Source organism: Buceros rhinoceros, unplaced genomic scaffold (assembly GCF_000710305.1).
Source record: "Buceros rhinoceros silvestris isolate BGI_N320 unplaced genomic scaffold, ASM71030v1 scaffold41890, whole genome shotgun sequence".
Taxonomy (NCBI): domain Eukaryota; kingdom Metazoa; phylum Chordata; class Aves; order Bucerotiformes; family Bucerotidae; genus Buceros; species Buceros rhinoceros.
This window is the reverse complement of record NW_010392103.1, coordinates 7,587-21,511: the sequence shown is the minus strand read 5'-3', so window position 1 is coordinate 21,511 and position 13,925 is coordinate 7,587. Positions and strand designations below refer to the sequence as shown.

The following is a 13,925-nucleotide window of genomic DNA, read 5'->3' as shown; positions in this document are numbered from 1 at the left end:
TTCCTGCTGCCGAAGCTTCAGCAGAGATAAATTTAGGATACTGTATATCTTTATGTCTTAATGTTCTTGAAACAACAGAATCATAATGTCAGAACACCACATCTAGGCCTCTGGTTTATTACTATTTTTCATCAGAGAGGCACCAAAGGGTGAGAGCAGAAGGCACAAACTGTTTAGAAGAGTCCTGACAGAAAGCACATTGCTTGCAGGTTTCTGCTTGGAGTCTCGTAAACATGGTATTTTTCAAACAGCCGTATGATTTCAGTTTGATAGGGCTTATCATTGGGAACATTCCAGTTGGCTGGCCTAAGTTTGTACCTTTCCCGAAACCAAAAATAAACATCTGGCAACATCTGTTACCAGTTTTGCATGCATAGCTGGACGGGCATTCCCCATGGAGAGGGGGAAGGGGCTGCAGCACCACGAGATAAGATAGCCTGAACAAGGGCAGCAGAAGTAAGTGGAAGAAAGGATGTGGCAACTTTATGGCGACTATCCAGCGCATTCTGCAGTGTCAGCACGTGCTGTGTAAGACTAGAATCCACTTCTACAGTGGACTGTATGGGATAAACTTGATTATAACCACAAACTTGATTAAACCTTGCAGGTGCTTTTTAAACAGGGACTCCTTTCACATCTCCAAGACTGAAATGCCTTTTTTTTTTTTTTAATTCTTTTTATTTAAAAGATGTTTCCCACTCCCCCTGAAAACAAGCTATAGTTGCTGGCTGGTTTCAGGCAGCTAGGAATTCCTCCAAGATGTTAGTCAGGCCAGCTTTGCTGCTCTGTCCTTCCACCAAAAACAAACAAACAAAAAAAAAAACCCAACAAACCAAAACCCCCACAATATTCAGATTTCGCTAATGCCTTGGTTTTGGGGCATCTTAGCAGGTACCTCAGAAATGATGTCTCAACAGTTTGTCATGGTGCTTCCCAGAGAGAAATTCTAACAAAGCAGCTCAGCTCAGATTAGTAGTTTCACTGAATGAACCTTTCCTTAACAAGGTCTTAGCTAGCAGAATCTCTTCTCTTAAAGCTGGCACTAAGAACTCCAAGTCTTCTCCACAGATAGCAACAAAGATTACCCGCGGTACTAACAGTTAGCAAGTTAAAACCTTGCTGCTGTGGGACTCAGAACACAAGCCTGCGTAGCTCAAATAACAAGCTGCAGCTGCAGGGAGTAAGGATAACGTAACCTAGGGTTACAGCAGCAACCAGATCATTCCCTTCAGCTTCAGAAATGCTGCTGATTTAGTTCAGATTCAATCGAAGCCACTGCCTATTTGGAAATCACTCTTTCAGCTTTTAGAAAGGCTTACTATGCAATGCAGAATGCTTCCTCAGAGGTGATGAAGGGCTTGAAAGTAGACAAAAAGTATGTCATAAAATCTGCATACTAATACCAATCCCTGAGAGATGCTCTGAATCTTTTCAGTCTGATGGGCAACTTGTCTCCTCTTTGTGCAGTCTAATGGTGAGATCCACAGTTTAACTATCGTGCTGTACTCCCAGTTCTGCTTCAGAGACTGGAATATTTGTGCCTTTTGCTTTTTCTTTGAATGAATCTTTTAAAAAACCCACAACAAACCCACAAACAAGCTCTCTCCCTTTTTTAGCCTTAAATCCCAATTTATGACTCATTCATCTGTCATACTCCGATTTCACCAGCTGTAACCCAGCTGCCTTCTCTGCCTTTATATAAACAGAGTCTGAGCTCCAAATATCTGGAAGTAGTTGTTTTCTCAAATAATTGGGTTAGCTTTCTATTTGCTCACGGAACATATAATGTAGATAATAAAAAGCTGGTAGTGTGGGAGACAGTGCCTGAATATTATTTCAAAGATTTGGATCTGCAGAGCAATCCAAATGATTGGGAATGAAATTGTACGTTCCTGCCTGCTACTGTACCTTACTCACAACTCTTGGTTTGTATAGGAGGCATTACATCTTTAAAGGAAGACAGAAAATGGACCTCTCAACTGATCTTGTTCAAAGCAGGGGGGGTTCCAGCTGTATCACACTCTCGTGATCCATCATCTCAGCCATCTAGACTGACTGCTACAGCAGTCTTGGGTAGTACAGAGGATCAAGCTAAATCTGTTCACGCTGGTGATTACTTATGTCTTGTTCAATCATAAAAAAGAGCTACTCTTACTACATGCACGAGTAACTATTACTTTTAGGAAGAAAATTATGGGTTCAAGTCCGGAAACCTGTGATAAAGTTCTTTGTCTTACTGTAAGAGTTCAGATTACACAATGGCAACTCTGGTCCTTAAAAGCTCTTACTCAACTGTGAAAACTGGTAATACCTTCCCAGTTTTTAAAAGATGTATTGGACCTTGCTATTTAATGCCATATTTCCAAACCATCACATAGGCACTAAGTTTCTAAACTTCTGACACTGTATTATCATTTGTATCCATCTTGCTCATTTAAGTTTTGCGGTGAATAACAGCCTCCTCCTCCTTGCCCCAACAGAGGGTCCCATTGGTGTGCCAATAAATCCTCATTTCAAGTCCTCAAGTTCAGCAGTGTTTCTAAATATAAAATAGAACTTCACTAGCTACCAACTCACGCTGCTAAGGTCAGGCTTTACTGGAGTTCTTGTACATACATACATTAGCCTAATCTTTTACAGTTACTACAAGGTCACCAAGGTAAAAGAAGAGGCAAAATACATCTTCTCAGGGATCTTTCCTACAGGGATTAACAGAAGAGCCCAAAGCCCAGAGCAAAGCGCATTGCCTTCTCAGGCAATAGACCACCTCATAAAGCCCTTCACTGCCATTCAGTCAGATCCAGCATATTTTTCTGGGAAGAGGATGAGTTTAGAAGTGGCATTTAGTACAGCCAGGGAAAAAATCCATGTTGCCTAACTTCAGCAGTAAAATTCTGTATGCACTTTAGATTATGCGGTGTTATGAGCATGCCCCCCACTGCTCAGAATTTTCTCTCCTCCCAGCAACAGCCCTAAACCAGTCAGTGCTTACCCAAGATGCTTGGCTTTGGTGAAAGAAATAATTTTTTCCTCCTTTGATAGGAAACAAACCGGGGTAGGGAAAACCAGGGCACAAGATTGTAGCGTATCTCGCTGCAGTCAGTGGCTACAGAAATCTAAATTCATGCTTCTGTCAAGAAACTTGCCTGCTCAAGGCAAGACAGAAATAAATATTGCTGCAGTACGAAGAAATACAGATGGATCACAGCACCCAAATGTCCTTACTGTAGCTACATGGTCAGGTCAGAGCAGTGATTTTACCAGGTGGGAAATTAACCTCTGATGGGTAGAAAAGAGAAGTAGATTTTTCAAGCAAATGTGACGACTGGAGGCAGGAATCCAGATTCATCCTTAACCCCTGCCACACCATACCAGCCAGTGATCTCCACCAGGAGATCATTGGAGGTTCTCTCCCAAGACTACTGCTTTAGGAGACACGCCACGTAAATCACTCCGGAGGAAGCAGAAACTCTTCACGTGGGATAGAAGAGAGCTTTGTCCGAAGTGTAAAGCTGCTGAAGGGATCAGAGGGATTAAGACGTGGTTGTGACTGCATAGAAGCGACACACAGAAAAATACTGCAATGAAGTGAGACCGCCAGACCAAAAGCTAGCCTGCCAGCCAATGGCCATCCTCCCCCTTTTTAGCAAAACACTAACAATAGAACATATGACAATAATAGAATAGTGGAAACTCAAAGCTCAGCAGGGGAGAAGCTGTAGAAATACTGAAAATCAAAGACTTGGCAGTGCTGTCCCCACTGAATCCAAAGTCTCCTTGCTGATGCATCCTCTACACAAGAGAGGAGCCCTTACTCTCACCCAAAGAAGCAGTCTGTTCAGAAAAGGCAAATACTCTTAAACCACAGACTTCAGCAGATTCTTGAGATCTTCTCTAGGCCTCAGAGACCTAGAGAGACCTCAGAGAGAATTTCAATTTGCACTTTCCAATCAGCATTACACTCCTTCATTAGACAAGTCCATCTCTCTAATAATGTACGTGATACTGCTGGCTTACAGCAACCTCGGGAAAAAGGACTTGGAATTTATTTTTACCAGTGTTATTTCCTAGGAAACACTCTCCAAGTTTCCTCGAGACCTAAAAGGGTTTTCTATGTTTATCAATGAAAGCACATCTGGGTCCTGGCTAGCAGCTCCCCAGTCCAGGGACACCAGGACAGCCAGACCAGAGGGCTGAAAACTGCAGAGCAGAAAGTGTGTTTTGATGTAAAAAGGATTTTCATAATTAAAGCTTTGATTTATATTTATGACCTTGAACTCCATTCACACCGTAAAATGCCTTTGTTCAACATCTTATTTTTTTTCTTATGTTTGTATAGATAACTTGAGATTTGGAGGTGATGTGGAAGACACTCGGAATGGAAGGCAGACTCCCATGTCTGCTCCTGCTGGTGGGAGCAATAATGACGGCTCAGTGCCAGGTGAGAGGCTAATGCATCTCGCCACACCTCCTGCATTTTCAGCAGTGCTTCTTTCCCACTGTGGAGTCAGCTGGAGGGGAGTGGAGACAGCTGGAGTGCTGTCTGCACCAGATAGAAGGAGAATCTGGTTCTATCACCAGAAATCAGAGGAAGGAAAGCCTTTCCAAGTAGTCTCTCTAAGCTGGGATTTCCAGTAATGTGTTATCCTGGCTGGTTTTCATTTCAGTAAGCAAGTAGTCTTCAAATCTTGGTTTATCTGTTCATTATCACCTTGCAGTATCAGTAAGAGTTCTGTTGTGCCCACCCTTTAATTTTCTTCCTATTGTCATCACCTTCTTCATTATTCTCACTTACAATTGGACGTTGATGTTTCCCATGTCTCCTCACTTTAAGCCTCACATTGCACAGGTTGAGTAAACCCTACACAGTTCTAAAAGATTTAGTCTGTTTCTCAAAAATTTTCTATCCCAGCCTTCTTCTTTCTTTTTATCTTACGCTTTCTCTTGTGGACTGATCAAAAAAGCTTTCTAAATTGGCGGCTTCTTTAAAACTTTATGCAAAAATATTTTATTTAATTGGCTGCAGGACACATATCTCTCAAAGGTAATTAAGCTACAAAGGGTTATGGGGAAACTGCATGCTCATGAGTGAAAATAACTGCTTGATCACATTTACTTATTTGGAAATTATTTGCTTGAACCTCCTTCAAATAGCAGAAAGCTCACAACCTTTAGTCAACACTTGCAATGCCCCAGGAGCACATAATCACTTCACACAATGTGAGTAGAGAACATCCCAAGTTCATGTCACTCGGATGACAAGCTGGTAGTCTGTAGCAACTCGGTGATTTACAGTTCTCAGTACCCACACTGAGGTACTAAAGGCACTTTTCACTGTACTGTCTGACAAGGGAGGGCAGACAGTTGCTCTCAGCATCCCTGATTTACAAGAGCTCAAGAAGAGGACTGTCCCTTTGGAAGCACTTGTTCTCTCAGTTTTCTTAAGAGCAGTTACTCACAGAATTAACCTTCTTTGCTTGCAGGGCTTACGCATGCGTTTCAAACGGGGAGCCAGATCTAGAGGTAAGACAGGCAAACCACAACCGTGTTACCTGAAGCTTTATCAACACAGGAAGGGAAAGCAGATGATGCTGAGGGAATGGAGCCTGAAAGCTGTTTGTCATAGTTATCTGGATGAAAGATTTGGAAGGCAGAATACCAGCCTGTTAATACCATCCACAACTCAAAGAACCAAGTTTTCTCCACCCTCTGCTCTTCTTCAAAGTAAAAGAGGACCCTCAATAGTGGAACAGTACATCTAGCAACACAGCAGTGAGAGAGATGGGACAACTGTGATCTGGGAAGGGAAAAGGGCTCATTAGAGAGATGCTCCTATCACAGATACTTTTCTCCTGGAAAGAGAAGGGAGTTCTTTTGCTCAGCCAGGTCTCTTCCCTGAATCTCTAAAAAAGGATTTCCTTTCTCCAATTTCAGCCGTTTGCACAGACAGTTCATCTGGAGAAATTTACCAGCACAGGGGGACCTGGCTGAGGCTCTCGGGGAGCAGAGTAGAATACTGTAGGTGCGACAGTGGTCGGAGCCGCTGCCACACTGTGCCTGTCAGAGGTGAGTATGAAGAAGAAAAAGAGAAAGGAAGTGTGTTGGATGAGAGACTGTCCATCTAATCCTCCTAAAGAAGAACTCCGCTGTCAGGGAAGGAGTTATGACATAGAAAATTTGACTTGAAATACAATAGGATAGAAAGGAAAATACTAACATATACCAACTCAGGCAGGACTAAGTGGGAGTGGGCAAAGGGCTGAGGAAGGCTCCTAATACTGTACCTGGAAAGAATGGAGCAAAGGAAGAATATAAGCACACATGAAAAAACCGTAAGCACATGACAATAACTGGTAGGTGGGGAGAAACAGAACAGGCTGAAGGAGACTGACAGGAAAGGGAAGTGGGTAAACATTGCCAGCTTCTTACTTCTGTGAAATGTAACAGTATTTCCTGGCTTTTGCTTTTTCCACAGCCTGCACTATAAATAAATGCTACAACGGGGGCCACTGTTTACAGGCATACTATTCCCCACAGCTCTTCATCTGCCAGTGCCACCAAGGTTTCTCTGGGAAGCAGTGTGAAATAGGCAAGTAAAACACACCAACTACTGTGAACTATGCTCCTGGTTTTCGCGAGGCAGTACCTAAGGATGAGGTCCCAGGAGCTGCTGCTGTATACTTGGCTCTAATATCGCAAAGAACTTTTAAGGACACCTGGGCTCTTTTCAGTGTCTCTTAATAAAACTCTAAATTTTGGAGCTGTGAAGACCTTTGTGTATGCTTACAGTCTGCCTGGCAGGGCATTTTCACTGACTTACTAGACAAGACATCTGGGAGCCAAGTTTAAACAGAACAGAACCTAAGAAAGCAGAGTTTAGGATGCTGTCCTGAGAGTAACGTTTTGTTCCCTTTTGTTCAGATACTGAAGCAAAGTGCTATAAAGATGCTGGGGTAACATACAGGGGTACCTGGAGCGTGACAGAGAGCGGAACTGAATGTTTAAATTGGAATAGCAATGGCTTGATGGACCGGATGTACAGTGGCCGAAGAGAGGATGCTGCTGAGCTGGGATTGGGCAATCACAACTATTGCAGGTGAGGGGCTGATGGCAGACAGGTCAGAGAGACGGGAATCATCCCATTCTAAGAGCTTGGAGCAAAGGAATGGCCTTTTCCAACTGTCTCATACCAAGCAGAGAACACTCTGCTCAGTTGCAAATACAGCACAGCCCATGAGCAGCAACTGCAGCTTGTAGATGTGTCCGAACCGCAGATCTAGCTAGACTGGATGCTTATGATGGACTATAAAATGCATACATCACCCTATAGTCTCTTTTTTGTCTCTTCTCAGTGCCTAAAACTCCCTTTGTAAGCCAGTTTCCTGCAGCTCCAGATCCTGCTCAAAACTCTTAAAACTATATCGCTTCCCACACATGAACTAAACTGCACAGACAAGCTGTCCAGTCCTGCTAGCTACTGATTATCTCATCCTCACCCTCCATGTGCTCCACAATTTTATGATTAAAATAGGAATCCAGATGACTTCTGATGGTTCAGTCTTTGCTGCAGAGCAGGATTAAGTTACCAAACTAGACGGCAGACATGACACTGATAACAATAGCTCTATAATGATGCATAATATCATAACTCTTTCAGAAACCCAGATGAGGATTCCAGACCTTGGTGCTATATCAATAAAGGGGGAAAATACATCTGGGAACACTGCAGTGTGCCCTCCTGTTCAAAAGGTACATGCAAGGGGACAGAGAATAGGCTTTAGAGCTTCCATGATTCACTGCATATATAAGGGTTCTCTGTGTACTTGTGCTATTTCTGTAGCCTGAAAAGTTGAGACTCTCGCATTAGATCATATTTTAGCTTTTAATATTTATGACAGCGAGAGACTGAGATTAGCATAGCTGATATATAGAAGCCTTGACAGAAATCTCAGTTAGAAACAGCTGATGGGTTCACATCCATTGGTTAACACGCAGCTTTCTTATTGAAGTTGGGAACATCAACTGCAAATCTGGAAGAGGCACGGATTACCGAGGCAGCCACAGTGTTACCAGTTCTGGAGCTACCTGTTTGAGGTGGAATTCTCGAATCCTTGTCAACAAGTTATATACTGCTTGGAGAAGAGATGCTTACCAGCTGGGCCTTGGTAGTCACAATTTCTGCCGGTACGTAGTCGGTTATAGAATTACAAAAGACCAAACTTCCTTGCGGTACTCTTGAGGCAGGGCTCTAGACTTTTTACGTGAGTTAATAAAGCACAGGAAGTACATTACTGCTGGGAATGAAGCTCACTGACAATGGTCATGTTATTCCACCTGACCTATCAGTGCTTCTCTAACATCAGACTCCATTAACGCAAATTCCACATGCCCCTAGGGCCCTATGTATCTCTAGAAAAAAACCAGAAATAGTACACTCGGGTCACAGTCTGCCACCTTTAGGTCTTCCCAAACTCCCTGCAGATCTAATAATACAAATAGCTCTTCTCTTTCCTGTGCTACAGGAATCCTGACAATGACAGCAAGCCCTGGTGCCATGTTCTGAAAGGAAATCAGCTCACGTGGGAGTACTGCAATGTACCTACTTGCTGTAAGGATGCTAGCACTCCTGATTCTTCTCTTTCTTTGAGGCATTACTGTTCTGCGTGTCATTTGTATTAAACTCAAGCCTCTTACAGTAAAATATGAGCTGGGAAAAAAACAGCAGCTTTTTGGAGTAGAAAGGTTTCACTCTGTGGCTCCACTCTCACAGAAGTGCCGCCTTCTCTGGCAGAAGGGAAGATTGCAGAAATGGAGGAGAGAAAAGGCAGAGTTCCCATGCTGTATTTTTCAAATCAGATTACAGGTTTCCTAGGAAACAGGAATGAGTCAGATAATAACCAGTTCATGCCAGGCTGCCTCAGCATGCACTGCCAGCTAACAGGCTCTTAACCCAACTCAAGGCAAGAGTGCCTGAACAAAAATCCTCTTTCTGGGTTTGCCATCCACAGCCACCTGTGGCTTACGGCAGCACAGAGCGCGCCAGTACAGGATTAAAGGTGGCTCCTACGCAGACATCGCAGCTCATCCATGGCAAGCTGCCATCTTTGTGAAGTATCGCCGAGCACCAGGAGAGCACTTCCTCTGTGGAGGAATTCTGATCGGTTCCTGCTGGGTTTTGTCAGCTGCTCACTGTTTTGAGGAAGGGTAAGTGGAGGATTTGGTACTCTCCAGGGGAAGCATGGAAAGCATCTGGTATAGCCTTAACAGAAGGGTAAAAAAACTTGGAAAAAAAGCTCTTTATCCCAGTTAGTCATTCTACACTGAAAATTATAGAGTTAAGTGGGCTGAACACATCAGAGAGGCATTTATTGGTCAAACTAGCAGCACGGCCTCATTTGACCACAGCAGAATGTCAAATAGCTGAAGAACAAAGTTGTCAATACAGATGCAGAGCCATCTGAAACTTGAGAACAGCAGGGGGCTGGCAGAGGAGCGTTGCCAGGATGGCTATAAGCAATTCACACAAAAATAAAGGCAAATAGGACACCTGAGGTCAAACTGCCTGGGTAATTAAGTAGTAATAGTGCTAAAGTAAGAAAAGCAGAAGCAACAGCAGCACATCTTCAAGGGAAAGGTCCACTCCAGTTAACATGGCAAGAAAGTAAGACTCTTTTGTTCTTCAGCTTTAGCACAAATCAGCTGAGGATTGTGCTGGGTAGGACTTCCCGAGCAACTCCCGAGGAAAATGAACAAAAGTTTCAAGTGAAGAACTACACTGTGCATCAGAGATTTGACTCCGAAAATTTCAACAACGATATTGGTAAGAACTTTTCTGACCTCATGACTGGAAAGGTCACAGCTGGCTCATGTTTGTGGTTAATGAAGTGGGGATTTTTTTCCCTCTTCAGCTCTGCTGCAGTTGAACTCGAATGCAGAAGACTGCGCTATTGAAACGGACACAGTCCGTGCTGCCTGCCTCCCAACACCGGAACTGCAGCTGCCTGATTGGACTGAATGTGAGATCTCTGGTTACGGCAGACATGAAGAATGTAAGTAGAAGATACTATCAAAGTTTAGGGCTCCTGCTGTCAAAGAATTCAAATCTTTAGCATCGCTTAATGTGCGACCCGCTGGATTATTATATGGGCTTATATCAGCACTACAAAATGTATGTGTAAGTGGGAAATACAAAAAAAAAAATCTTTTGCTGTAAGTTATTTCATTTGTCTGAGTTCTGTCAGCTGCATGGGCTAGAAGAGTTACAGGTAGTTAGAACAGTTACAGGTAGTTGCATTATTCTGAAAGAAACATTGCCTGTGCAGTGATTACAAAAAAAAAAAGCTAAAGAAATAACGATCCCAGATACATCTTAAATGCTTTTTAAAATTATTTTTAAAGTGAGCTACAACCAACAGGAATAAAAATACACAGGCTGACCTATATTTAAAACACCCCCCCACACACTCCCCCGACTTCTATTTTACTGGCACTTTCTACTAATTTCTTTTTATTCTCTAACTTTTAAACTCCGAGACAGACTGGGAAGCATCCATCATAACAAGACCTAATCATAATTAGAACCCATGGGCTTTTGGAACAGACTTGAAGACTTAACGTTAATGTAGCATAAAGCGGTGTTAAAGTGCTTTTAAAGCTAGTCCTCAACATTGCATACAGGGAGTACGGGATAAACTCTCTGAGAGGGAAAGGATGCTGCAACTGTAATTGAAAGCTAGACTGAAAAACACCAATCTTGCCAACTTCCAGCTTTGTGCAATTGCAGCTATGCAGGAGAATAAAACCAATACCCAAACCAAATAAACAGAAAAATCCCTTCCATTCTAACTTAACAAGGGCACGTTCCTATCCAGTTATTCAGTATTGTGTGAACAGCATCCGATTTTTGTTCGTGCAAGTCTAATATTAAAAAGCCAGGTTCCTGTTTCATACAGTTAGTGATTTTCATAGGTACTTCCTGTGACTTTGTTTTGATTGATGTAATTGTGCAAAGAAACATCCAAGAAACCCAGCAGTCTGGAGGCTACAAAAACCTCTTTTTGCTGATCTCACTAGCAAAGCAGCATCTCCAAGAATTAAAAAAGACCCTTTGGCAAGGAAATACTAGTTTAGCCACCTTCCCACCCCCAGCTATTTCTGTTTACTTTCCCCTAAACTACAGAAACCGGACTGCAATTTAAAAAAAAAAAAAAATACAGAAACATACATATGTATTTATATTGTAATTTTTTTCTAGTTTCTCCATTCTATTCAGAGCACCTGAAGGAAGGCCATGTCAGACTGTTTCCAGCCAGTCGGTGCACAACACGGCATCTAGACAACCGGACAGTCACAGACAATATGTTATGTGCAGGAGATACAAGGCACCTTGATGACGCCTGCAAGGTAAACCCAATCCTGTTCCTCTTTTCTTTTTTGGTCTGTCCTTGCTAGTCTGAGCTAACCAAACAAAAAAGCTTCAGAGAAAGGTTTAAAGAAGGTCTGCAATTGGCTACAAGGAAGTTGTAGAAGACTTTTGTTGAACAGAATTGCGGGGTCCTCTTTCTTTTTTCTTTCCCTGCCCCTCATAGCTGGGAAAGCAGACCACACTTAACCAAGGCCAACCAGAACAATACAGACCAAAAATCCCAAATATAGGAAATGCCACAACATGGAGCAGGAAACTCCACCTCAGCAGTATTTCCTAATATTTTCTCTTATGTGAGCATGCAAAACACTCAGCAGGAGGTTCTGTAAGAGGAATGGGGTGCTGCTCTACTGAAAAGTGAAGAAGAATCAAGGCCAAAAGATGATGGAGAACAAACAGCTGTAACGTGAGGAAAAAGGAGGGCACACATTCAATCCACATCCTTTCTGTTTAAACGGCTCTAGTAGTTTCGCTTTACTGTTACACACAGCAGGATGAAACACCCTGGATGTTTATGGCTTGAATAAGAGCATTCCTCTTTTTGTTCTTGTCAATGTCTCACCTACATTTCATACATGAGTGCCCAGGTTAGATGCTTTAGCATTAGATTTTGTGGTGTCTCTCGCTGCGAGAGCGTGGAGGAAGCCTGGAACACAAAAGTGGCTAATGTGAAAGTGCCGTTCCTAACAGCTCTTGGTTTGTATGCATACTACATACGGTAGTTCCGGAGACCATAGTGCACCACTAAAGCTAGTGAGGGGAAAGAACAACATGAAAACAAACACTAAAGGAGATTGTTACTAACCTGCTACTTCTCTGTAGGGTGACTCTGGAGGTCCTCTGGTCTGTATGAAGGATGATCGTATGTATCTAATTGGAATCATCAGCTGGGGAATAGGCTGTGGCCGCAAAGACATACCTGGTGTATATACAAATGTGAATCGTTATCTTGACTGGATTCAGGACAACATGAAACCCTGAGAAAGAAAAATGAACTCTTCACAAGCCTGTGGCCATGTCCTCACAGCTTCCTTTGGGGTGCTTTAAGGATGCTGACAGGGCTTCCTGTTTGTCCAGATGCTCATGACTTTCAGTGCAAGAGCAAGGCAAACTGCAGTGTGTGAGAAGGGCACATTCTCAAATTACTCCCGTTTCCTTATTGCAGGTTTTTGGAAGCTAACACTCCTTTCCCCCTACATCCCCAAGCTTTCTCCTTGCATCAAGTTGCATGAAAGCAATAGCTCTCTCTTCAGCGCAGCGGGGCGGAACAAAGGACAGGTGCAGTGGTAGCAGTTTTAGATTACATCCACAAATAAAGATCAAGTCATGTCACGAGGCTGCATTTGTCCTTTAACAGAAGACAGGACAGGTACAACCAAGTCACCACGAACTAGAATCTCAGCAATCAAGCATTACTTGCATTGCAGTTGCCATGTGACACTAGATGGTATCTGTGCACATCCTAAGCTTTAAGCCTCTTTGAGAGATTCTTTCTTGTCCAATTGAAGTAAGAGAAAGCAGGTGTGACTAGTGTTTTAGAAAAGGAAAAACTTATACTGAGGCTACAGAAGTTTACCTTTAGCTCAGTCAGGCATTATAGCTGGGAAACTAGCCTGTTGTATTTGGGAAATTCAAAACGTGGTAACTGAAAATATTTACTCTCTGTTTTAAGAAGCTCTCTGATGATCCACTAGCACAGCTTCTAGGCAAGTAGGGAAGCCTTTTTAAGTACATCCAGAAAAGAGATTTGGTAAGGACACCCATTACATTCTCAAATGGGTTCTGTAAATGGCAACTTTACAAATGGTCCATGTCTTTCTAGCTACCAGCTTAGAAACTGACCTCAAAGAGATCTTCTCTAACATCCTCAGAGAAGCAGTGGTGTAAGTCCAGTTAGCTTCAGCAATGAGTCCCACATTCCAGCCAGTGGAAGGGGGAAAAAAAATCCCAAGATATTTATTAAAAGAGTCGCAGTTCAGGTTTTCTGGTGTGACTGTCATTGTTAATTGTATTTTATTAAGCATTAATCTTGAGGAAAAAAAAGGCAAATCAATTTCCGTTCCTCCCCCTGAAACCCATTTCCAAGTTCTGCTGTGTCTTGCTATCCTGGCATCCACAAGCTTGCCAAATATTTACAGTCTGTAAAACACCCAGAACTGTTCCAATGAGTAACACAGGTAAGTGTCCTCAGAAATGCAACTGTTGTTCCACCATTCAGTCTATTAAATACATTATTTGAGCTCTGTGTGATCTAACAGCCACCAATAAAATGTAACTGAACTACATCTGATACTATCTTTTAGAAAAATAAATCCTACAAAAATGTAAATCTCAGAGAACAGTTGTTAAAAGTTCCTTGAAAATACCCTTCTGCCCTGCTTCATCTTTCACTCCACAGAACCTTGCAGCCATCTCAGACTGATACAGAAAGCTTCTCATAAGGGCCAGACACCTTTATGCGTATAAGAAGCCTTTTAAGATCTCAAGTAACATGAATCAC

The 13,925-nt window shown here is 42.6% G+C and overlaps 1 protein-coding gene across 1 annotated transcript; it reads left to right on the top strand.

Moving 5' to 3' along the window:
• Positions 1 to 4,360: 4,360 nt before the first annotated feature.
• Positions 4,361 to 12,412, top strand: PLAT (plasminogen activator, tissue). Its single transcript, XM_010143909.1, has 13 exons — positions 4,361 to 4,441; positions 5,484 to 5,523; positions 5,935 to 6,066; positions 6,476 to 6,589; positions 6,922 to 7,096; positions 7,658 to 7,749; positions 8,010 to 8,184; positions 8,523 to 8,608; positions 9,009 to 9,204; positions 9,684 to 9,820; positions 9,909 to 10,049; positions 11,255 to 11,403; positions 12,248 to 12,412. The coding sequence occupies exons 1-13, from the start codon at positions 4,361 to 4,363 to the stop codon at positions 12,404 to 12,406; spliced, it is 1,677 nt and encodes a 558-aa protein (XP_010142211.1). The 3' UTR covers positions 12,407 to 12,412.
• Positions 12,413 to 13,925: the final 1,513 nt, after the last annotated feature.

What these genes read in the sequence shown, in the direction of transcription:
- PLAT (XM_010143909.1), top strand. Translation starts at nt 4,361, where the DNA reads ATGTGGAAGACACTCGGAATGGAAGGCAGACTCCCATGTCTGCTCCTG. An exon ending in TAATGACGGCTCAGTGCCAG is followed by an intron (nt 4,442 to 5,483) that starts GTGAGAGGCTAA and finishes CTTTGCTTGCAG; the next exon opens with GGCTTACGCATGCGTTTCAA. An exon ending in TGTGCCCTCCTGTTCAAAAG is followed by an intron (nt 7,750 to 8,009) that starts GTACATGCAAGG and finishes TTCTTATTGAAG; the next exon opens with TTGGGAACATCAACTGCAAA.